The following is a 26,335-nucleotide window of genomic DNA, read 5'->3' as shown; positions in this document are numbered from 1 at the left end:
CCTTACAATCTTTCATCTTTGCCTTATCCCCTGGAGTAACTATGGAGAAGAAGGGTTTATTTATGAGACATCTTCCAGATACTCTGAGTGGAAAATAGTTATGTTATTTTCCATGGAAACAATGCTATTTAAGGTGGTTAGATTTTATACTACTAATTGTTAACATATGTGTGTGTATGCTTTTATGACTCATCTTAGAGACCTAACTTAGCTTTAGAGTATCATATCTACAGGGACACTTGTTTAAATTCTAGATAATCCACTTACAAACTAAACAAATAAAATCATTTATAGAATGAAACCTGTTAAGCAACGAACTGCTTGCATTTGATCCAATTCCAAACATGATATACTTACAAAAGCTTTATGATTAAAAGAAAGACGTCTTTTTAAATTGATTTTCTATAGACAACAGAAAGAGAGTGATAACTTCAGCTGAGTCTTAAAGAATGGGTAAGATTGGGACAGATAAGATGATGTTCCAATTTTAAAAACTGTTTTTATGTAACTTTTTGAGTATACCTGTACAGTCAATTGCAAACAAATACTTTGTGAATTATTTATAGCTTTCTTCCATCTTCCAAAATATTTCCACCCCATCATCAAGCATGTGTTCATGCTTTTGAATTCAAACTTTCAAATAATCTGAGAAAAACAAGTACTAAAAGTAAATAAGACAAAATCACTAGATGAAATTATAATGTATTCTAAAACCCAAAAGTCCTAACTCTACTACATACAATCCGAGACTTGCAGCAAATCATTTAACCTAAGTCTCAATTTTCTCTTCTACAAAACGGGGATAGTAATAAATATTTGTCCTGACTACCCCCAGGATTGTTGTGTTAGAAGTAATAAATACGTAAAAGCCTTTGGAAGAATATATAAATGTATGCCTCTCAGCTGTGTGACTTGTTAAATGTTTTGTTTCTCTAATTACCAGTAAATGGCTATGGAAATGTAAGTTGCGTGCTCTTCAAAATCAATTCAAAAAATAAATGTACAACAAAAAATTGGGCACATTGCCAACTTTTAGTCTACATTATAACTGAGTTATTATTTGAGTTATTATTTAACAACAAAACTAGGTTGCTGTTTAACAAATTTGAAAATGTCCATGGTCCACCTCAAGGTTTCCACAATGAATCAAAATCCTCTGTGGAACTTGAGAAAACAGATACCCAGACTCAACCCCAAAGCTACTGGATCAGAATCTCCAGTAGTGGAGATATGAACCTGCCTGATTTTAAACAGTTCCACAGGGGTCTCTGATGAGTAAGAACCACTCTATCCTACTCACCTCTTTTCCTGAAATGAAATTTTTGGGAATTACTATAATTGAACATTTTATAAAGGGAGTCACCAAAAAAAAGGGCATTCATGGATAATTTGTGCTGTTTCCTTGCATTAATATAAACAATTAAGAATTGATAGCATGCCTTGAAAACTAAATTTACGACACATCAGCCTCCTTAGTCAACAGCTCCATCTACTGGATAAACTTAGAGAAAATCTTTCTATAATTTTAGAACAGGTTTTGCTTAAAAAAGAACTATGGTGTAAAATTAAAACATCAAAGACCAGTACATTTTTTTTTCCTACAATATCCCTTTTGCAGATATTCTTTTGGCAGATGGCTATTTTTTGAACCTAGATAAAGCCAACATTCAGAACTTCCTAAAGTAGCTATACTTCATTTTACACAGTAAAACATACTCCTGAAAAACTATTACAGTTGATTTTTTTTTTCTGTAATCATTTAAAATGCCCAGGTGGTCTTCTCAAGTTGACAAAATGAGCATACATGTTAAACAACTTTCTCTCCTGAAAAGTCACAGAAATGGCAATTTTAAAAGTATAAAAGGAATTAAATTTGAAAAGGCTCTCAGAACACAATGGGAAACAGTATCAGCAGAAGGTTGATTTTGAGGAATTTCTGGAAGACTGAAGGTTGACATCATCATGCTGGCATGTGGACCAGACCTCAGAGCATGCAAAGGAGAAAGCTGAAAGAGAGATGGGACCTTTTATGTCACAGCAGAACCTTGTACCTTTCTTCCCTCATAGGCAGCAGCAAACAGTAAGAAGGGCAGAAACTGAAGTGATTTTAGAGCTACAAAGAGATGGAACAACATTTACCTAAGAGAAGTTTCAAATGAATGAACGAATGAAGCAGACATAAAGAAATAGAAGAAAAACTTGATGGACTTTTTCAATCTGAGCTCATCAAATATCTAGCAGTATGAATAAAACAAAACAAAACAAACACATGCCACCTAAATACCCTTGTGGAATTCCAGAGCTCCAAGTATAAATGAAAAATCCTGAAAGTTTCCAGATGGGGCAAAACAAGTCACCTACAAAGGCATAACATCAGACTTCTTACATAAAATAATAAATACTATTTTCTTTTACTATCTGTTACTTACGTGAAAAAGTTTCTCTGTCTTTGGAAAAACTGCAACGATATCATACAGCCGGACCCTTGAAGAAGTTGCTCTCTGGGAACACAAAAAGAATGTTATCATGGAGTAACAACAAGTATACACATGGAATTCTGACTAGTGGCCCGGCTGTACTTAAATTTCAATCATGTAACACTTCTCATATGCCGAGGACATTTCTGCTTTGTTTTGTATGTTGGCAGAAAAGACCTTTGAAGCCCATGAGAATTCAGATACCAACATCCATTCCACTAATCATCCCCCTTCCTTCCTACACTGTTACACTTTGTGTACTAAACATTGTATTCTCTCTCCCCAACTAGATGCTTCCCACCAGCAGGCACACTCAAGTCTCTCCCATCTCGAGAACAAAATCTAGACAGCAGGTCTCATCCACCAACCTCTCTATGCCTTCCATTCCCCTATGGAGTCAAATTTCTCAAGCAAAGTCACCATCACACTGTATCCATTTTCTCACATCCCTACCATTTCCATGGAAATGGTTTTTGCTGAGGCAACCAATGACTTCCCCATCAATAAATCCAAGACATTTTTTAGCCCTTCTCCTGCTTCTCTACTCAGGCACATTGATGCTGCTGACCCTTCCTCACTTTTCCTTTCTCACTTTCCACGCTGTCCTTCTCCTTCTCAGAGTCCCTCCTCAGTCCCTAGCTCTTCCTCCTGTACTCCACCATTAAATGCTGAAGTTCCTCAGGACTCTGTCCCAGACCTTCTCTTCCCACATCACACTTTAATCAGGGAGTCTCATCTGTTCCCATGATTTCAATTACTTTCTACAGGGCGACCCCTTCCAAATCAGTATCTTTAACTGGGATCACTTTTCTGAGCGCTACACCTTTTATCCCCCAAATGCCCATTTAACAAACTCCCCTGGAACTCTCATAATAATCTATTGTGTCCCAAAAACGATGCCCTCAAACCTGCTTCTCTTTGCTTTCCCCTCGGGAAATGGTTCCCTTATCTACCTTCCAGGTTGCTCAGGCTACGCCAGGGAGTCATCATTCTACATCCAACCCACCCTCAAATCCTGTCAATCCTCCCCCTAGATGCCTCAAAGCCCCTCCTTAACCCCTTCTGACCCATTCTCTATAATGCAAACCTGATAATTTTATTCCCTTGGTTAAAACTTTCAGGGGCTTTCCACTGCTCACCCAGACCTACCTCTCTAACCTCATCCCAGGTTAGCCAGCTCACTAGGCTCAGCTCTACTGGTGGTGTTTCATTTCCCAGAACACACTATGTTTCTTTGGCCTCAAGACCCTTGCATAATCCATCCTGTCTGTGGGAACACTCTCTCCACGTATATAACACTTACTGATTCTTCTGGCCCCAGTTTGAACATCAACCTCCTCACGTTGGCTGCCCTGTTACATGCTCCCAGAGCATCCTTTATTTACTATCTCCCACTTTTTAAATCTTCCTCGTGTTTTTAATTACTATTTGTATAGTGTTTGTCTTGCCAATTAGACTATAAACTTTATAAGTTCAAGATTTGTGTCTGTATTCTTCACAGCAATATCTCCAGCACCCACCTTATATCTGGTTCATGTGAGTTCAATAACAGTGGCCAAAGGAATCTTTAACTGTGGTATCCCTACACATGTGCCACGAGGAGAAGAGACTTTGTTATACTATATGAATTCTGAGGATAGGGAGAGCAGGCAGGTGTCACACATGGGAGGCAGTGGGGCAATGTAAGAAGAGGGTGAGTTGAAAAACAACACCGTTCAACATTAGTCAATACAACTTATAAGGCCAAAAAGAGAGAAGAAAAATAATTAACTTACCAAAACATTGCAGTGAGATGGATCCGAAACGATAATCGTCAGTCGAGTTAAAATTTTAATTGGTCTTGATTTTCCCTATAATCAAAAACATGCTATCGAAAAAGCACAAAATACAAACTATTGATTTTCCTCTTTATCAGTGGAAAGTACTCATTAAAACGTCCCAGCAATAAGGGATTGTGAAGATTAGTAAAACCTAGTCTTCATTCTCAACGAGTTTATGATACAACGAGAGGAAAAAAAAAGATGTACATACATTAAACTACATAATGAAATAATTTAAAGGTTGTAGGACTTCAGGAAAAGAGGATCATCAAAGTACTGAATCGATAGTAAGAGAATGTTTCAGAGAAGAGCTGAGTCTTGATGGAAAGGTAAGACTGGTCGACAGAGGAAGGGGCAGTGCAGGTTAGAGAACTGTACATATAAATGGGCATGTTTGAATGAATGAATAGATATTATGCTTCTTAAACAACAAAACACCTACCTGTACAATTGGCAAAGTTGTAAAGAGTTCAGAAACAGCTATTGGTTTTTCAATTTCCTACAACAAAGAATCAAAAGTCACCCCAGATTGTACATGTTAATGGGACGGAGCCTATGGAAATGGAAAACTTACAAGAGGTTTTCAGGAAAGATAATTAAAAAAAAAAATGAGAAAGCTAACTTCTGGTATTCAGAAACACTAAAGTTTTTTTGTTTTTTCTGTTTATTTTTTAAAGGAAGAAAGCTGAAGAGCAGAGAAGTAGCTGAGCATATCAATGGACAGGAGAGATGAAAACTAGTGTTTAGACTGAAATAATCTATAAGGTACAGTTGTTGGCCAAAAGAGAAATATACATATTTATCAGTATGTTTCAGGGGGAAATCAACGAGTAATGAGTCCATAACAGTAAAATAAAAAGGACTAAATATTGTGATTACAGTTCAGTCAATAACAATGCACTTTTTATAAGTTATTGAAAGTTACTTAAGTAACATCAAATCAACTTTAAAAATCCTTACCCCACACCTTAGTACTTCACAAAAAACTTTATCACTAGCACAAATATGCATCAGCTCAAATGTTAACATACAAAATAAGACAGTGCACAGAGTACATTTAAGAAATATGCTCATCTGTAACTTCCTTATTACCAATATAAACACAAATAATTATAAATTCTGGTTATTAACTTCAGAAATTGTATTTTACCTGTTTCTTTTCCTTAAATTCAACAACATGATTGATGGCAACAACTGAATAGCCCACTGAAAAGAAAAATTGAACATTCTTGTTAAATATAACCACCTATCTTTCCTGTACACATAGGGTCATCCCAATTCATGTCAAGACTAGAACGTAGTCAGCAGAATGGTTATGGGTCTGGGCTCTGGTGTCAGACTGCCTGCTTTCAAATCTAGCATCACCCCTTACATGTTACTTAACCTTAAGTTGCAGGTTCTTCATCTGTCAAATGGTGATAATAACAGAACTTACCCCATATGTCTGTCACAAGAATTAAATGAAATAACACAGGTACGATGTTTTACAACAGTGCCTGGCACGTAGTCAGGGCTTTATGTGACCTCTGTGATGTACTATTAGCATGATACTAAAAACCCTTAACTTTGCGCTTCTCCTTTCAACCATCATTCTCTTTCACATCTCTCTTTTCATTTTCATCCCATCACGTTTATACCTTTTCACTGTCACCTTTATTCTCGCTCATTTCTTTTGCTTTTTACCCTTTCTACTTCCTTCAGAGGCCCCTTTCCTAAGGAAAAATGGAGTAATGACTCCTCACACCACTGCCCACTGCCCCTTTTGAGCTGCCCACCATCAATAGATTGGGAACTCTTTGAGGCCAGAGTCTTGTTTTATCAGCAACACAGCACTGTTCTGGACATTTGTACTACCAAAAACATGTCTAAATCTTGACTCCTATCTTTAAGTTATTAAACACCAATGGGGACGACACGATATTAATATTAAAAGATAATGAATATTAATGCCAAAATAGTGATCCTCCCTCTCATCAGTTTGTCCAACTTCCTTCCTCCCTCAAGTATTTATTGGGCCCCCACTACTTGACTGGCCCTGCAGAAACCTCTTTATTTTTAAACCTCTCTATCCCCACACTTCACAATATGAGAAAGAAGAAAGCAGTCACGATTAACTCCAATAATTAAAACGGGGTCTTACCCCTCACGGCTTTCGCTTCCCTTGGATTCAAACATGAGTAATATCCTAGCATTTTGGCCATGCTGCTCCCCTCCCACCCGCCTGCTATGTCCCCCGCCCTCACCTACCCACCCTCTAAATAATATTATTCCAACACTCGCACCCCCATATCCCTCCTCCTCTTCTCTGAGCCCCCACAGCACTCCTCGTCTGTGCTGACACTGTCATGAGAGGCAGGAAGGGGTGATATTAAAAGCACTGGTGTAGGAGACTGTACACTCAGAATCCCTGGCTTCTGCCGCCCATCAGCTGTGGGGCCCTATGCAAATCCTCCACCCTCTCAGGGCCTCAGTTTCCTCAATTTATAGGAAAGAAGGAGCTGGAGTGGGTAACAGCTCCTCAGTGCCTTCGAGTTTCCCGCGCCCAGGAAAAGCAACACCGCGGCGGGCATCAGCTTCCAGGGACATCCCAGAGACCCCAGGAGACCTGAAAGAGTCCCGGCCTTGCCGGGTCCTTCCCGAGCCCGGCCCGACTGTCTAGTGGGCAGCGAGGATGGGCGACTCACGATGAGCGGCGTTCTCCACGAGCCCGCGCAGCGCCTTCAGGTCCGAACCGGCACGCAGATCCAAGTCGGCAAACACCGCCATGCTGAAGTCACATGACGCCCGCGCCCGTCTGCGCAGCCGCAGGGCCCGCCCCCTCAGGCACTCTGGGAATTGTAGTTTACCTGCGTGGTCGGTGCCTCCCTCCAGTGGACTATTTAGTTTGAGGTTGGCAGGAGTTTGCCTCGCCTTCAAGTACTACCAAAATTAGTGTGTTGAAATCAGTGGCATCGTTTTAATCCTTCTTTGTCTTCTTCTGAATGAGAATGTTTGGTTTCCCCCGAAGGGGTTTAAATCTCCCAGCATTCCTCCTATAAAATAATGTAGAAAGTGAGTCTTTCGAAATGCACGTGTACAGGATTTATTGAGCGCCTACCATGAACCAGACACTTTTGTTAGGGGATGGAAACGCTTTTAAAAAGTCATAGGGAACCTGTTTTTCCTTAGTTCCCCTATAGTCTAGTCTGATGTTTAAAATGGATTTATCGGGAAGAGGAGGAAACCGACCTGAAGACCTCCAAAGAGGACTGCCCGAGAAAAGGGTCTTTTTGCCCAGTCAGAACTGACGGTGTCGCAGCACGCTGCTCTCTGTCACAGTCAACATCTTCAACCACAAGATGGCAGGGCTCTCTCTAGGATGAGCTGTTAACTCCATCACTGGTTTAGCCCAAGACAGGTTTGATAAAGGAAGTGCAAAATTGAAATGTTTTACAGTTTTCCATCTGAGAAATGTACAAGGTGGTGTATATCCCACGCGTTTGATGTTTCCACATTTTTGGACTTCGCATAAATGAACTCTTAAAGATTGATAAATCAATTATCCGACAACATAAAATTGTGGAACTATAGTTTACGTCGGTGCTTCTCAACTATCTTTGATGAAGGTCCAGTTTCCCTCCGCCCCCAATTCTTCACAGACCAGTATGTGGTCCCTTGTGCACTACCAGTAGGCACCTCTGGCCTCAGAAGACTCATTTGACAACTTCTGGACTGCTCTATATTGAGCTGAATAGGAAGAGTCCACTGACTGGGGGCTTGGATATCTGGACAAGGCCAAAGTGCTGTGAAAATTTCTAAACATTTTCAATTTCTGTGCTTACTTATCACAAACAGTAGACAGATAGTCTCTGGTCTGTGGGCCACACATTAATTAGTACCCCTTTACATGATTTCTTTCTTGGTCTTAGAAGGGAATTTTAAGAGGGATCTGTTCCATGTAGTAGCATGCAATTCTCCTCTTGGTTAACTTTTATAAAGAAGAAATATTTTGCTTTTTCCAATACTTGTTATTTCCTGTGTAAGAATAGAAGAAATTTTGAGTTCTGCAAATAGAACAAGGTCATACAAAGCAATCCCATTGCTTATCATCAGAAAATCTAGTTAATTTTGCAGGATCATAGAGGCATCTTCATCTATGACCACAAAATCTAGATTGGTCAGAAATATGACTGATGTGTGGTGAAGGTGAATGAGATACGTAATTATTCGATGTCAGCATTAGACTAAAGAAGCCTTCTCTGAAAGTCATGATGCTGTTGCTGTGAACTGTAGCCTTTAGAGTTCTTTGCTCATCTTCACCCTGGGCCTAGGTGAAGAGGAAGAGAAAGGGTGACAAGGAAAATGAATAGGTAACAGTCACTGAGCACTTTAATGAGGGCCAGCCAATTTGCTAAGTACTTACCTACATATCTTATTTAATTTTCAAAGAAAAATTAAGTACTATCTTTTAGCAACATCTGCGTTTGACATCTGAGAAATCTAAGGCTTAGGTAATGTTGGTAGAACTACACGTGGATCCAGGCGGTTTGGTTTAGTTCTCACTTTGTGTACTGTCTCCTGGGTAAAGCAAGCAGAGAGGAGGGTTGGAGGATGTGAAAGGAGGAGGGAGAGAAGATGAGGGAAAGGAAGAAGAGAATAGAGAGCTGGTGGGAAGAGGAAAGAGGAAGTAGGGAGGGAGAGGAAGGAGAGGAAGGAGGTGGAAGAGGGGAGGGAGGAGTGGGAAGAGACAGGATGTGATAGGGGACAGGAAGAGGGAAGAAGGGTCAGAAGTAGGCCTGGAAGAGTAGCTGAGGCAGCAAGGACCTGGAGTTTGAAGAAGACTCTGGAAATTTCTGACTGGAAATTAATATTACTGTACGATTCTAAGTACTTTGTATCCATTATCTGACTTAATCCTCACAACCAGTCAATGAGAGAGAGATTGTTATTCCTGTTAGATCAAGGAGGAGTCCTGCGCTCAGAGGGGAGGGCTCCTGAGTCATTTCCTCTTCCTTGGGATGCTTAGAAAGAGAGAGTGGGTTATGGGATCCAAAGAACCTTCAAACCCTTCTCAGTCTCCCGAAAGACCTCTGTTTGTTGGGCTGGCCCCTAAAAGTCAGTCTGTGCTCGGTTAGTCTTTGTCCTTATCCTCTTTTCATTTGGTTTACCCTTCCCAGGGGAACCGAGAAACACTCCACCAGGCCCCTGTCCTCTGGCAGCTTAAGGCTGAGGTGGGGCAAGGCAAGAAAGCAGTGTTGGATGATTTGCACAGGGGTGTCAGGAGAATCTGGCAAAGTCTTCTCTCCCAGATTGAGGGGGAAATTTGGGAGATTTGGAGAGGATAAAAGATGGTTTCCTGGAAGAGGTAATGCTTGAATTAAATTTTGATGCATGGAATTGAGGAGTAACAAGATGCAGAAGTCTGGAGTGTATCCAGAACTGGCACAAAGTGGATGGTACTCAGTCAAAGTTGCAGATTTAATATATATATTTATATATATGTAGAGAGAGAGAGAGGGAGAGAGAATATATGTATATTATATATATATAGAGAGAGAGGGAATAGAGTATATGTATATATATGTAGATATAGGGTATATACATAGAGAGTATACATAGAGAGACTATAGAGTATATATAGAGAGAGAGATGGAGTATAGAGCATAGAGTGTATATATACAGATACAGCATATAGAGTATATATATTAGTATACAGTATATATAGTATATATAGAGACAGTATAAAGCACATATATAGAGTATAGAGTATATATATATATACACAGTATAGAGTATATATCTATATATAAATAATATGTGTATATATATATGGAGAGAGAGAGAGACAGAAAGAGATTTTTAGAAAGGAATTGGCTCATGTGATTATGGAGGCTGACAAGTCCCAAGATCTGCAGTTGGCAAGCTGGAGACCCAGGAGAGCTGATGGTGTAGTTCCAGTCTGAAGGGAGGGAGGCTTAAGAACAGGAAGATATTTCAGTTTGAATGCAATGACAGGAAAAAGGCCTTGTCCCAGCTTGAAGGCAGTAAGGAAGGAGGAATCCTCCCCTATTTGAAGAAGGGTCAGCCCTTTTATTCTATTCAGGCCTTCAACTGATTGGATGAAGCCCACTCGTGTTAGGGAGGTTAATCTGCTTTACTCAGTCTACTGATTCAAATGCTAATCTCACTCAGAAAAAACTTCATACACACACCCAGAATAACGTTTGACCAAATATCTGGGCCCCCATGGCCCAATCAAGCTGATAGATAAAACTAACCATCACAATGATCCTGCCTTGAAATTGTTTCATATTAAGGGAAAAAAAAAAATTGCTCAGGCACCTAAAACTTTTTACCAAAGGCAAGTTTACAAAGAATGTCTATTGTAGGCAAAAGAAAGAACAGGTCCTAAACAGAAGCTAGCGTTTGCAAACGTAATAACTATGCTCAGTATGTTGGAAATATAGCTTAGAACTTGCAGAATAAAATACATGAAAAAACTAAGTTATTTCTGGCATTTTCTATTGCAGCTGATAGGCAAGTAGATATATAAAAGCTATTTGTGTTGTTGAGAATTTTGACATGACTAAATATCTTTTGGAAATGGTGCCCAAAAAGGCACATCTTGAGGAAGTGGCTTATTTTTGTGTATGGAGAAGAATTTTGAGAATTTTAAAGTAGACTTGGTAGAATAAGTAACCATGACTACAGATGGGACTCCTGCAGAGGTTAGTGTTAACACCAGACTTATGAAACATAAGCACAATCTGACAAGATTTTGTCAAGACACAGAATTTTAGCCAATTTATTGTACTATTGACCAGAAACCACTTTGAGCTCTAAACTTAAAAACTATACAAATAACAGCCATGGTAATTAACCCTGCACCCCCCCCCCCCCCCACACACACATGGTTCATGCTCCAAATAGCTGTACTGGATGCTGAGAAAATTTTGAACTGCTGAAAGAAATTTACCTATTAATGTTAGCAAGGAAAAAAATCTCCACCTGAGTTCATCAGTGAAGACTAACAATTTTGGTTCTTTCAGTTGATGATATAAGCCATTTAAATACTCTGAATCCCTCCCCTGGCCTTTAAAAAAGCATACAAACTAATTTGTTCATATATAGAAAAATTGTGTCTTTGGAAAATTCATCTGGCTAGGAATAATCCAGTTCATTCGCTGCACAGAAACTGGTTTCCAGATATGAAAATTATGGTCTAACTTCAAATTGCAGCACCAAATTGTGGACTTGAAGACTACAATCCAAAAAAGGTACTCTGATTTAAACTTTATCATAAACTTTATGATAATACTGCTTAATTTGCCCTTTTCAATTAATATCATTAATGTGAATGAAAATTACAAAAGAAGCTTTGCTATTTAAGCACTTACATAATAGCCTCAATTTTGCACCTCGTCCCATAAAACCTAAAATATTTACTATCTGGACATATGTATATAACTTTACAGAAAATGTTTGCTGAACCCTTCTTTAAATCAGTGTTCCACAACAGTGTTGATACCCTCTATTCCACCTCCCAGCCAACCCAGGGGGGCATTTGAAAATTTGTGTGGGTATTTTTTTGCTTGTCACGATAGTTTATTGTTTTAAATTTATTGTTGTCAAAATAATTGAGAAGTGAGGTGGTTGCTCTTAGCTTCTAGCTTTTAGTAGGAAGAGGCCAGGGATGCTAACTATCCCACAGTGTATGAGAAAGTCTTAGACAATGAACACTTGTCCCTCGTCTTGCATGACTTTTGAATATCCTGCCAGATATTCACATGAGATAAAGCTTGTTTATCATTATCTGAGCCTAGAACCTACAAAGGTTTTATATATAAATGCACAGCAATTTTTTCACAATTTTTATACGCATTGAATTTTCCAGGAATGTAACTATTGAGTAAATAGAGGGAAGACTGTACTTTGCTTTGCTTGGAACTATAAGAGTTTGTTGGAACTACACGAGAACTATAAGAGTTGTTCCCCATTTCAAAAAATCATGTCATTGCAGCAACACTGCTTTTGTTATTTGGGTTTTCAATGCAGCACACCTGTATCACTGCATTTATAGCAGTCACATTTATGGTGATTCATATATAAACACATTACCACACATACCCATACATACAAATATATATACACACATATATGTATATCATCGTTTTATATATAATCTATGTAATCATATATACATAAGTAAATATGTATACGTATTTAGCCCTTACTTCAAAATAATACATGTAAATTAGAAGTATTGACAATATTCAGTTAGTTATCTTAAGTGTAAATTTAAACATATTAAAATCTAAACATATTTATTAGAAGTAGATACTGGCATCTAACTACTACATTTTTGATACAGTGGTGCCCTGGCATTCACATACTTAAATACATATTTACTTATTCTTTCCTCTATCAGTACAAAATATTTTATTTAAAAGGGGATGCTATGGACTGAATGTTTGTGTACCCGTAAAATTCATATGTTGAAACTCTAATCCCAAATGTGATGGCATTTGGAGATGGGGTCTTTGGGAGACAATTAGGTCATGAGAGCGGTGTCCTCATGATGGGATCAGTGCCTTTAGAAGAAGAGACATGAGAGAGCTTGCTTCCTCTCTCTCTGATCTCCGCCATGTGAGCACACAGCAAGAAGACGGACGTCTGCAGACCAGGAAGAGGGTCCTCAGCAGAACCCACCCTGGCACCCTGATCTTGACTTCCCAGCCTCCAGATCTGTGAGAAATAAATTTCTGTTGTTTAAGCCACTCAGTCTTTGGTAGTGTGTCACAGCAGCCTGAACTAAAACCAAAACCAGGGGTTTTGGATCTTATAAGTTGAGAATTATTGCCTTGAATATAAAATCCATTGTGCAAAGAATTTATCCATGTTCAGAAGTATTAATATTTCTGCATAATAGTCTTTGGTTATGAAAAAGTGAATAAAACTAAATATTGCTTTCAGTTGGAGGAATCAAGGCTAAATTCTGTACTACATACAACAGTGCAAAATAATAATAATAAAAACCCACAAAAACAACTCAGCACTTTATTTTGGTTCAGAAAAAAGAAATGCATTAAATTTCTAGTCTAAATCCAAGGAATATTGAATTATTAAAAATCAGTTAAATATTTTTATTTCTCAAGTTGTGCATTTTCAATTTAAAATGTAGTCTATAACACAGTTTCTCAACCTTAGCACTATTGACATTTTGGGCCAGATAATCCTTTGTTGTGGGAGGTTGTCCTGTGCCTCTACCTGCCAGATGCTAGTAGCAGCCCTTCAGCTGTGACAACATGTCTCCAGACATTGCCAAATGTACCCTGGAGGGCAAAATTCCAGGCCAGTAACATTTAAGTGTTCATGCCAGGTAACAGTAGGGACAGAGTATTGGCGATTTTTTTTTTTTTTGAAGGAGGTTTCAGAAAGCCAGAGGGAAAAGGAAAGGAACAAATTTCCTAACTATAGGGAAGACATGGTTTGCTTTTCCTCATGTAGTAGGAATCTTCAGGGAAGTGGGCAAAACTGTCGGAGGAATGGATGCTCCAGGTACCCAGAGAGGCTGGGCCTTAGACCCTAGGTGTCCAGGCTTAACCAATGTTCCCATCCTCCTGAAGGACAAAGGAGGCACAGTGCTGCTTCACGGGATTACGTGGGCTTGGACAACAGTGAGAACCAGAGCAGCCTTCTGGAATGTTCTGCTTTGGGTGCAAGACTCCATGTCCATCATGCAACCTGGAGGTGGGGCAGGGGTCGAGGAGGTCACAATAATGATTGGAGTTGAATTTCCCATCAGATGAGTAGAACGGGGGCTCAGCGTCATATTTAATTTAATTTTAGAAAAATAATGTGACACCTCTTACGCAGAGTAAAATTGATACCTACCTTGCATGGCACACATGTTTCCTTATGATCTGCCCCCAACAAGTCTACATTTACTACTTCCAATGCATTTTACCTGACACAGGTTTGGCAAGTATTCCACATATTTATGGGATCCTGTTGGCATTGCACTCCCCTTTCCTCCAGTCTACTAATGAAATTTCTACTTGAGCTGAAATGTTAGCTCTGTGAATTCCTCGGTTTCCCCAGGCAGGGCCAGTGCCTATTTCCTCTGGGCCCCAGTATCTTTGGTTCATACCTATATTATTAGGCTTTTCACACTGCACTGTCTCTTCTAACAGGCAGTGAACATTTGCAGAACTTACCTTCTTTATCCATCCCTAGCACTCAGCACAGTGCCTATTAATATGTAGCTGGTACATGTTTATTGAATGACTGAAATAATGAATCACGTATAGTCTTGCCTGGAAATGGGACATGAACATGGGACGTGATGGAAATTTTCATTTCCGATATTATTTTGAAGAATATAGAAGGATTTCTGAAAGTCTACAGAGCATTAGAAAAAGCAGAATAAGATGCATCCTATCAATTCTTCAGTAAAAGCCTTCCTTACGTCTTCCTATTTTGATTCTCTTTAAATACAATGTCCCTCTAGCTTCTGCTCCAATTCTCTGCTACCCTTTTGAATAAAAGTACTCCAAGGGTTGTCTGCCCTCCCAGTTGCCATTTCCTCTCTTCTCCTGATCTCTTGAACCCATTCCAGTCTACTTTTATCCCTACCGCTCCACTGAAATGGTTCTTGCCTTACATGGCATTTGACTCAGTTCATCAATCTCTTCTCCTTGAAACATTGTCTTCTCTTGACTTTAAGCACCCAATCTCTCTTGGTTCTCCTCCTAACTCAGTGGCCTCTCCTTCTCAGTCTTGTTGGTTTCTCTTCCTCTCCCTGACCTCAGGATGTTGGAGCATCCTGGGGTAAGTCCTCGGGTTTCTTCTCTATCTACTCTTCCTCTTGAGGGATCTTCTCCTGAACTTGTATCTGACTAGCTGCCATCTCCATTTGGATATCCAATAGGATCTCAAACTTAATGTGTCCTTTTAAAAAAGAGCTCCCAAAACAATACCTAGTATGTATCAGACAATAAATGTTGACTCAGTCAAGGAATGAATGCTGCTTTTATCTGTTTTTCTTTAATTGAAGAACTTAACTTTTCTTTTAATTAGTCCTTCAGCTACTGACTATGGAAGCTGACATTGTCCAATTTGTTCCTCGAAAAAGCAAAGAAGTTTCCTTTTCGTGGAATTTGTATTGAGGAACAGATTCCCCACTAGGGGGTGTGCATGTACCACTTATATTTCAAAATGGTCCTGGTCTTAAAAAATTGACTAAAAAATACACAAGTCTTCCTGGATCTATCTTTTCTCTGATTTTCTATTCATCTTTTTTTTGATGAAATTTTTTAAAGCTTACATTTATTTTGTAAAGAGAATGAAAATTTCTAAATGGAAGGAACCAAAGAAAAATAACATGTCTATATTTTGTAGACAGCATTAAAGGGTAATGCAAATGAAAGAAGCGTAATTAAAGGACGTATATATCTAAGTTAAAACAAAACCCACGATTCACTTTTTTTGTTGTTGTTGAGATAGATTCACCCTGAGCTAACATCTGTGCCAATCTTCCTCTATTTTGTATGTGGGTCACTGCCACAGCATGGCTGACAAATGGTGTAAATCTGCGCCCAGAATCCGAACCTGTGAACCTGGGCACCTGAAGCAGACCGTGCTGAATGTAACCACTATGCCACAGGGCCAGGCCCCATGATTCACTTTTTTTTTTTTTTTTGGTGAGGAAGATGGGCCCTGAGCTAATGTCTGTTGCCAATCTTCCTCTTTTTGTTTGAGGAAGATTGTCACTGAGCTTAGACATGTGCCAGTCTTCCTTTATTTTTTGATTGTGGGATGCTACCACAGCATGGCCTGATGAGTGGCGTTTAGGTCTGCACCCAGGATCTGAACCTGCAAACCCCGGGTTGCCTAAGCGGAGCGCAGAAACTTAACCACTATGCAATTGGGCCGGTCCCATGATTCACTTTTAAGCTGAGGAATTATTTTAAATCATAAATGACTCTTGGTTATAGGTGTTATTCTATACTCTATTCATTCGACAAACATTTATTGAACACCAAGCGTGGGGCAGGAATAAGAAAACATCCATGCCTTTGGGGAGTCCACAGTCTAATGGGGAACACAGTCATGTAAATATAAAGCATAAGGCATCAGTTAAGTATAAGATAAGAACAAAGTGCTTTAAGTGCCTAGAAAGGATGAGACTAGCTATGGTGAGGGGGACTGTCACAGAGAAGGGGACAATCCTGTGTCCCAGACTAACTGCTTTTCCCCAACTGGGCCTCCCCAATGTCTGTGTTGACAGATTTCAATCATTGTCACTAGGATGTGTGTTCTGTCTCTGTGCTACCGCTTTATGGCCTGACTGGTAGCCACAGGGTAGTATTTGAGTATTTATATACAATAATCTTAGCATTACACCTGTCTAAGCATTCTGGTTTTCCTCGTGTTTTCTCATCCAATTCTGGGGTCGAGGGACACCCAGACAATTAGTTGAGTTGAGTGATGCAACGGGCTATAAAACTGAGCAGCTGAAAAACTCTGGAGAAGTAGAAGAGCAGCCTTGTGGGAAGTCAGTTGCTGCGAGCATTGGACGTTACTGGAACCCCAGTCAGCATGACATCAGTATGCTTAGCTGACTAGTGAGTTGCCAATAAATCCTATGGCATAGAAATCTTTACTTTACTTGTGTTTCTTAAAGTAAATAGATTGTCAGAGTATGCTTGTTTATGGGAAAACAAACTCTCCTAAGCTGATGTCCTGTGGATGGGCATGTGTGGGTCTGCGTAGATATGATTAAGCACATGCATTTAGATGACTAGAGGAATACCTAGAGGGAAGAAGAGCTTATTAAAAGACGATAAGTCCTGTTGTAGGACTCGGCTGCTCTTCTGTACTTCCCAGAGCAGTTTTTTTTTCTGTGTGTGTGTGTGTGTGAGGAAGATCAGCCCTGAGCTAACATCCATGCCAATCCTCCTCTTTTTGCTGAGGAAGACTGGCCCTGGGCTAACATCTGTGCCTATCTGCCTCCCCTTTATATGGGACGCCGCCACAATATGGCCTGACAAACGGTGTGTCGGTGTGCGCCTGGGATGCGAACCCGGGCCACTAGCAGTGGAGCGTGCGCACTTAACTGCTAGCCGTGGGCTGGCACCCCGTAGAGCAGTTTTGAGAGTGGGAGATTGCCAGTTGGAAACATCAGAAAGCTGTAGTGTCAAGCGCTCTCATTGCTGATCTTATGAGAATGCTGTTATAGGCAATGAGAGTCTAGACCAAGTTTGGTACTTTTTAAGGCAGCAGAGTGATTTTTTAAATGAAAGAAATAAAAGGGATAAAAACTAAAGACATGATTTAATTTAGATGCCAACACTTCTCTTATTATCTCTAGTATAACTGCCAAAGAGCGGGCGGGCAGGGGGAGGGTGAAGGAAGCAACACTTTGATATGGATTTTAAAATACCAAGAAACCAAGGGCAAAACAAATAACAAATTTAGATGAATGTTTGGGTATTTTATGAATATTTTGTGAAGCTGTATCTTTAGCTTTTCTTTGTGAGAAAATTATGGAAAAGTATACACGAGAGTTCAGCATTTTTATGAAGATAGGACTATTTGTTAGTCAAGGTTAGAGGGAAACTGAAAGAATTCCAGATTCTTCCATCAGGATTTTGGAACAATACAATGATGGATGAAATTTAAACTCAACATAAGCAAGGTAATGCTGCAGAAGCTGAGATTTTCAATAACTGTGTTTATACATTGTGACAGCTTATAAATTAAAAACCTACCAACTCTTATGAAATACACTCAGCCATCACCATGGATAATGTAATAGAGGTGACTGCTTGATAGAAAGGGGAGTTTAGACCTGATGCTATACTGAAAATGGAAGAGGAAGTAAATTAGAAAGTAGTATTTTACTGATTATTTGATGGATTTATATGTCCTATAATTAAAAAACAAAAGCAAAAAACATCAGAAGCTGCTAGGAAGTATAGGTGGGCTAGGTAAGGGCTGGTAAGAGTGTAGGTGCCAAATTATATTGCCTGTAGATTCAAATAAAAATAAAATGACTGCTTTTCAAATTCTTTGTATACTTAATTAATGTAGAATATTATTTTAAAGAGCCAAGACAGAACGTAAGCTGACTTGATTACTCAAGGAAAAAAAATGAGAAAAGTCAAATAAGTTAAAATGAATTAAAAAGCTAAAATGAGAAAAGTAAAAAATATTTTGTGAAATTTACTACCTTAAGGAATTTTTAAGAGGTCTTGAGACAATTCTAAACCTCAAAACCAAAAACTGAGACATTTCAATATAGTTATGTATGATCTTGGATAAGTCATTAAGCTTCTCCCAGCCTCTATTTCCCTCTCTGTATTGAAGGGTAAAGAAGTGGTTTCTTAGATGCCTTCCAGATACAAACTGGTTTTCTTTTGTCTGAAATTATGTTTAATAATAATTTCAGACAAAAGTTATTTAACTAACCTAAGATTGGAGAAATTTCCTCATGTATCGTCTGAACTATTAAATAGTACTGCTTTGTGGCCTGCCTATTATCTTCCACTCTTCCTCTGACTCAATGTATTGATCTGCTTATCCCAGGCAGAGAAGAGCCCCTGACATGTTCATTACAATGAAAGAGTTGTGAACATTGACCCACCATTTAGGGATTTTTTTCCTACCTAAAAAAAAATTTTTTTAATGTGTAGAGGGAAGAATATGGACATAGTAATCAGATAAACTTGGGTTGGAAACCTAATTATTACTTACCAACTGATTGCAATAGCAACTGTGTTTCCTTATCTGGAAAGATAGGACTAACACCCACCTTGAAGAATGAGAGTGTTATTCAGCACCGAGATTAATACATTTAGAGGTTTCTGTTCGTTTTCTTCTTATTTATAATCCACTAGGGCCTAACTAGAAAAGAAAAGAGATTTAATTATTTTTAGAGTCTTAAACTAAAGAAATCACTGCTGGCTTCCAGTAAAACCTTTAAACAAAATGGAGTGAAGTAAGTCTCACAAATAAGACAAATCAGCCACTCTGACAGGGTTTGAATACCAAGGGGATTTTAGGCAATACGCGTTAAATCAACATACACCTCCAGGATTCTTCTGCAGAACATTGTAACCGGTCATTTCTTCGCTCATGTGCAAGGTTTCCAGAATGTCACGGGAAAATTAACCCTCATTTCAATATATTAGGCTTTGAAGTCTGAATATAAAAGCAGCCAGTTTCCAGACGCCTGGAGGGTGAGTCAGAACGGGCTTAAGCCCCCTGGAGGGTCCCCTCCCCAGAGCCCCCAGCTCCTCCTCGGTACCCAGACCTGAAAGCATCCCTCTCGTTCCCATTTTTCTTTCTCCTTCTTCTTCTAAGCTCCCACCCCCACCCCACTGGGCTGCTTCTCCAATTCCCATAAGTGGTCAAAAAAGGAAACGGAAGTATCTATTTGTTGCTTGGTGTAGTAGTGCCTGAAAACGTTTTTTTAATTAAGAAAAAAAATTCCTCTCCAGGTTCTTCATTTTGCAATGACTCGGAACGTCCGCCGGCTCCCTGGTCCTCCCCTACCACAATTTCGTTTACTACTGTGAGGAGGTTCGGCTCTGTCCGAGGGGTCTGAGCCTCCCGCCGCCAAGACAGGTCCCGGCGCGAAGCTCGGGATCCCGGGAGGCGCGAGGAGCGCCGCCCCCGCCGGCGCGGGAGAGGCGGCGGCCCCTGCCCAGCCGGGGAAGCCCGTCCCGGGAGCCCAAGGGGCGCGAGCGGCGGCGGCGGCGGCGGGGACGCGGCGCGGCTGCCGCAGGGGAGCGGCGGCGGCGGGCGCGAGGGGCGGGGCGCACCCCGCAACTTCTGCCGCTGCCTCCCGGGCGCTCTCGGCCGAGCGCGCGGCTGCTGCGGGCTGCGGGCTGCGGGCGGCGGTGCGGCCGGCCGAGCCCGGCCCGCAGGCCCGCGAGCCCGCGCGTCCGTCGGGTGCCTGACGCGCCTCGGGCGGGGAGTCCCTGCGCCGCCGCGCTCGCGCGTTGGCCGCAGCGGCTGGGGGCCCGGGACGTGCGGGACCGCGAGGCCGAGCCGGGACGCCCCCCAGCGGCCGGCGCGGGCCCCATGTCTGGCCCGCGCGGAGCGGAGCAGGCGAGGTGAAGCCCCCGGGCCGGCAGCCGGAGCTCGTGGCGGCGGCGCCGGCTCCATGGGCAGCAGCGCACAGCGGCACGATGATGGACGTTAACAGCAGCGGCCGCCCGGACCTCTACGGGCACCTCCGCTCTTTCCTGCTGCCCGAGGTGGGGCGCGGGCTGCCCGACCTGAGCCCCGACGGCGCCGGCCCGGTTGCGGGCTCCTGGGCGCCGCACCTGCTGCGTGGGGTCCCCGAGGTGACGGCCAGCCCCGTGCCCACTTGGGACGCGCCCCCGGACAATGCCTCCGGCTGCTGGGAGCAGATCAACTATGGCAGAGCCGAGAAAGTTGTGATCGGCTCCATCCTGACGCTCATCACGCTGCTGACGATCGCCGGCAACTGCCTGGTGGTGATCTCGGTGTGCTTCGTCAAGAAGCTCCGCCAGCCCTCCAACTACCTGATCGTGTCCCTGGCACTGGCCGACCTCTCGGTGGCCGTGGCGGTCATGCCCTTCGTCAGCGTCACCGACCTCATCGGAGGCAAGTGGATCTTTGGCCACTTCTTCTGCAACGTCTTCATCGCCATGGACGTCATGTGCTGCACAGCTTCGATCATGACCCTGTGCGTGATCAGCATCGACAGGTAAGGGCCGGGGCGCCCCGTCCCGGGGTCCGGCTGGGGATGTGCTGGCTGCTCAGCCCCGCGCTCTCGCTTTTCCGGGAAGGATAAGCCAGACTTCACGGCGGGATGAAGGGCTGCGCTTAAGACATCAACCCCCACACATCCACCCTACACCAACCAAACAACTTCAGTTACGGCAAAGCCGATATACACCTTTAAATGAAGAGCCCGAATTGTTCTGGTTTACTATAGTGAAGATGTTAAGACCAAAGTTAAGAGTATTTTAAGCATTAGCAGTTCCACCAGGGGGTCCCTTGGCTTGGTTTTCAGAAGGAAGGGATTTGATCCTCTCTGAGCTTGACAAACCCTTGCTGTGAGCCTGGAAGAGTCAGTTCTTACTTTAAGAAATCAGTGAGAGAAAAGCCACCTCGCTTCCCTGATTGTAGGAGCTACTCCCCTGGCCAATGAAAAGACCTAGGATGGTTCCAGAATTGGAGGTCTACATGTCTTACCTTGCACCCCTGTGATTGCTAATTCTGAAACTTATTCTTTTGGAAGTCTGGTTTTAGAGTTTGGCAACGTTGTCTGTATGGCGCAGGCTTGCTGACTGGAGCCTTGCTCCCTGTCTGAATGGTTGCTTCTAGCCTTTCATCATATCCCTTGGGAATCTTCTCTTGAGAACTCCCCCACTGGAGTAATTGAAACAGAGGCTGACATCTGTCAGGGATGCTGGGGAAAAAAATTTCTGCCTTGGATGTCAGATTGGACCAGGAGACAGAGGGTTTCTTTAGACTCTGGGATTACAGGATTCTGCATTGGAGCTAGTCTTTGGCTCTGGAAATACTGTGCAATTGACAACTTGAGGTATGGTCCCAGTGCTCTTTGGCCACAGAATAACTATGCTTCTCTTGAAACTGAAATACTAGACCTTAACATTCACACGCAGAATTCTGCTGGTGTTTTAAAACCAGCACAAGACTGGTATCCTGTTGTGTTTAGTGATACAGAGAAACGGTTGCTTATTTTCTTAGTGGATCTACAGAACCTTTAAACATGTAGACCTTTCAGCATAGGAGGAATAATTGATGCCTCCACATTTAAAATGACAGTGTCTCGGAGGATGGAAATTTTCCATCCTTTTCCTCCCTGTAAACACTACTGTTAATGGTTTGTTGATATTTAACAAGTTCTGCTATTTTACTGCTTGGCCAGAGTTTATAATTACTGAATAAAGGGAATGATAGGAAAGGGGATATTTTCAAGGAAAAAATACATCATAGCTGCATTTAAAGATATAGATTATTTTTAAAAAATTGATCCTGCCATTTTATATATTATGTTAGGATCTTCTGAGAGCAAACAAGGAATCGTTTTTGAGTAGAGCATGAACTACGTATATGAGAATATTAGCTCCAAACTTGACAGCTGAAGTTTGGAATTACCATAGTTAAGAATGACAAAAACATATTCCTTTACAGCCTGGCTGTGGCAGCAGGAGCTAGGAGAGCACACTCAATATGCATAGTAAGTGTGTAGATGAACTATAAGCACAGAAACTCAACTGCTCAGCCAACCAGGATGGTGCTTCTTGCGTGAATGGAGGCCTTTAAATGGAACTTGAACTTAGTGTAATAAAGCAAATAACAATTGATGCTGCAAGTAATACATTTATAATATTTTTCATTTCATAATTGATAAGTGATAAACAGTACGGTGTGCTAACTTGTCTCCAAAGGCAGCCAGTGCTTTCATTCTTCTGGGCACGTTTAGGTTTGGCCGAGATCACCCTGAGATTCTTGTACATGAGCTAAAGGCTTTCTTCACTCAGTGTGCACGTGTGACTTACCAGCAGCAGGAACATTCAAATACAAAGAAGAGGTTAATCCTTTTTGGCAAGAGCTTCTAATTTTTCGGTCAACTATATCCTTATGCTTGTCACAAATTGTAGTAATATAGGGATATATGTTCTATTTCTTCATTTCCTGTGAGAATTGCCCCATTGGTGAATTCTGCTTAAAAATCATTTTAGAAGATGAACATATAATTTCTTTAGATAAAATGAAGAATTGATAACCTTGGAAAACACAGGTTGCTTTTCTTCCAAGAACACACAGAACTAAAAATGAGAAAAAGGAAAATGTATTTGATATCTAAGGTGAATTATTCCTGAAAAGAATGTTTTCTGCAGTTTCACTGTAGACCATGACTGGTGATATAAAAATGTGCTAAGAAAATATGAAAAAAAATTTAATCTTCATTTATTCATTTATCCATTCCCTCTTGAGTGCCTAATACAGGTTATGCTGTGCTTTGTGCAGCATAATCAAAGGTGAATGACAATATTCCTGCTTTTGAACCCATATCATATTGTGAGAGTTGGGATATCTGTTGGGCGTTTAATCTGTCCGAAAGGGAGGCTTCAACACTCCCATGCCCACCCTTTCTAGATAGTGACTCATGTTCACTGAAAATGTAGCAGCCGTTGGATGGGCACTTCCTTACCTCGCTTTCCACCACCAAACAAACAATTTTTCCTCGATCTGTGCTCTTCTTTTTATTTCTCTCCATTTAAAAAGCAAGAAGACATTGTGTCCCAGCAAAGACCAAACCACCTGTACTTCATATCCCAGCCCCTCTCACCTTCTCGAAGACTTTGTTCCTTCCTTGATCCCTCATCTCTTCTTTGTCTCCAGCTTTTTTTCTCTACCAGGTCAAGCTTGATCTTCTGTCTTTTTTTTTTTTTTGGTGAGGAAGATTGGCCCTGAGCTAACATCCGTTGCCAGTCTTCCTCTTTTTGCTGAGGAAGATTAGCCGTGAGCTAACATCTGTGCCTGTCTTCCTCCATTTTTTTTTTGTATATGGAAGGCCTGCCACAGTATGGCTTGATGAGCAGTATGTAGGTCTGCACCAGGGATCTGAACCTGAGAACCCCAGGCTGCAGAAGCTGAGGGCGCAAACTTAACCACTACACACCGGGCCGGCCCCCATTGATCTTCTGTCTCTAAGAACTCCTTCTTTGGCCTCACTTTTCCTCCAGTTCCTGCTCCACTTCACAGTTAAGCTCCTCAAAGAACTGTGCCCACAACCTGTCTTTCTTTCCTTACCCCTCAGATAGATGCGTTTGACGCTCACCAGGTCTACTGCAATGTCTGACTGGCCTTCCTGGTTCCACTTCTGTCCACCCTCATCCATTACCTATGAAGAAGCTAGAATGATCTAGTGTAAAACAAAATTTTTTTAAGTGAGATAAAATTTTCCTATAGTGAAATGCACAGATATTAAATGTATAATTTGATGAGTTTTGACAAATGTATATAACCATGTAACCAATACTCCAATCAAGATATAGAATATTTTTGTCATCCCAGAAAGTTCCCTTGTGCCCCTTTTAGAATGATCTTTTAAAAATAGAAATCAAATTAGCTTTTATACACAGTTTTAGAAACATGCAAAACAGTTCTATATATTGATTAAGGAAGCCTATATAAGGAGCGAAAGCATAAAATAGTGCAGAGGAATGATGAAGACCAAGTTCACGAGAGTGCTTTCCTCTGGCGGGGTGGGTGGAGGAGTAATCAGGGAGTAGTTCACAGATCAACTGTATTGGTAATGTTTTGTTTCTTAAACTTGGTAGTGGATACAGTCTTGGTATTCTTTGTATAATCTTCTGTATGTCTGCAATATATTTTTTATCTTTTTTTGGAAATACATACTATAGAAAAGTGAAGAGTCCTAAGTGTAGAGCTTGATAAATTTCCACAAAGTGAACACATCGATGTAATCTCCAAGTAAAACAAGAAATCGAACATTACCAACCTCCCAGAGGTCCCCTCCTGCCTCTTCCCAGTTTCTAATATTCCCAAAGATAACCACTGTCCTGACTTTTAGCATCATAAATTAGTTTTGCTTTGTCAAAACTTCATATAAATGGAATAATAGTATGTACTCTTAAATCTGGCTTCTTTTGCTCAACAAAATGTCTGTGTGATTCATCTATAGTTTTTAGACTATCAGTAGTTCATTCATTTTTATTCCTGAATAGTAATCCATTGTATAAATATACCATACATTTGTTTAAAATTTGTTTACATTTATGTTGTCTACATTTCACCTATAGATGGACATTTGAATTGTTTCCATTTTCTGGCTATTACTAACAATGCTTCTATAAACATTTGTGTACAAGTCATTTTGTGGACATGTTTTTGTTTCTTTTGGGTAAATACAATACTGGGTAATGAGGTACCTTTTGGCATTTTAATTCTATTTACCCCCTCACGCCTTTTGTATTATTGTTGTCATGCATTTTAATCTACATATTTTTAAAACCCATCACATGGTATTTTTATTGTTGTTTTAAACAATCAGTATTTGCAGATACGAAATGTACAATTTGATGAGTTGTATTTATGCATGTGTTTACCTTTTTCATTGCTCTTTATTTTTTCTGTATTATTATGTTTTCCTCTGGGACCATTTTATTCTGCCCAATTAGGATTTGTTGACTTTTTTTTTAAGTGAAGGTTGGCTGGTGACAAATCCTCTCAGTTTTCACTTGTCTGCAAATGTCTTAATTTTACTATCATTTCTGAATGATATTTTCTGAGTATGGCATTCTATATTTGAGGTTTTTTCACTACTTTACAACTTTATTCCATTGTCTTCAGGTTTCCATAATTTCTGTTGAAAAATCAGCCGTTAACCAACATTATTATTACTCCTTTGAAGATAATGTGCCATTTTTCCTGTGGCTGCTTTTAGGATTTTCTCTTTGTCTTTAGATTGTATCAATTTTTCTATGATGGCCATAGGTCTGGAATTATTGATTGTCTTTTGTTGTTTATTTGCTTTCAACTCTGCTGGAGTTCTTAGTTATTTTTGTATTTGTGCCTTGATATCTCTAATCAGTTTGCTATTATCTCTTCAAATACTTTTCTGGTCCCATTTTTTTCTCTTCTTCTATGTCTTCAAATTTATGTAAATTAGACCTTTTTACTCTAATGTCTCTTGCACTCTTTTCTATATTTTCCATTTTACTTTTTTCTCTGTGCTTCAGTTTTGAAAAATTTTTGACCTGCCTTCCAATTTATGTCATCTCTTCTACTATGTCTAATCTCTTGTTCAGTCTTAATATCTATTGAGTTCTTAATTTCACAGTCCTAGAAATTCCATTTGATCCTTTTTATTGATTCTAATCTCTGGTGAAATTCTCTACCTTTTCATCTTATTTCTTCATCTTGTTATTGTATTTTTGAGTATATTAATCATAGTCAGACTCTTTTTCTACTAACTCCAATATTTGAATCACTTGTGGGTTTTTTGTGTGATCTGTTTTTTTT

At 40.5% G+C, this 26,335-nt stretch overlaps 2 protein-coding genes across 6 annotated transcripts in view; one reads left to right on the top strand and one right to left on the bottom strand.

Moving 5' to 3' along the window:
- RPP30 (ribonuclease P/MRP subunit p30) overlaps positions 1-7,080 on the bottom strand; it is a 28,359-nt gene extending 21,279 nt beyond the window's left edge. For all 3 annotated transcript variants that reach the window (XM_058543516.1, XM_058543518.1, XM_058543517.1), the window contains exons 1-5: positions 6,982-7,080; positions 5,448-5,503; positions 4,740-4,796; positions 4,253-4,327; positions 2,430-2,501 (exon numbers count right to left, since the gene is read on the bottom strand). In XM_058543516.1, coding sequence (XP_058399499.1) covers positions 2,430-2,501; positions 4,253-4,327; positions 4,740-4,796; positions 5,448-5,503; positions 6,982-7,063 — 342 coding nt within the window. In that variant the 5' untranslated portion in view covers positions 7,064-7,080. The remainder of the gene's footprint in view (positions 1-2,429; positions 2,502-4,252; positions 4,328-4,739; positions 4,797-5,447; positions 5,504-6,981) is intronic.
- Positions 7,081-20,256: 13,176 nt separating this feature from the next.
- The window catches only part of HTR7 (5-hydroxytryptamine receptor 7), a 76,994-nt gene continuing 70,915 nt past the window's right edge, over positions 20,257-26,335 (top strand). For all 3 annotated transcript variants that reach the window (XR_009220469.1, XM_058543514.1, XM_058543515.1), the window contains exon 1: positions 20,257-21,017. Coding sequence is in view for 2 of the 3 variants with exons in the window: in XM_058543514.1 (XP_058399497.1) it covers positions 20,473-21,017 (545 nt within the window). In the remaining variant the exon portion in view is untranslated. The remainder of the gene's footprint in view (positions 21,018-26,335) is intronic.

Source organism: Diceros bicornis, chromosome 6, assembly GCF_020826845.1.
Source record: "Diceros bicornis minor isolate mBicDic1 chromosome 6, mDicBic1.mat.cur, whole genome shotgun sequence".
Lineage (NCBI taxonomy): Eukaryota > Metazoa > Chordata > Mammalia > Perissodactyla > Rhinocerotidae > Diceros > Diceros bicornis.
This window is presented reverse-complemented; position numbering and strand designations above follow the sequence as displayed.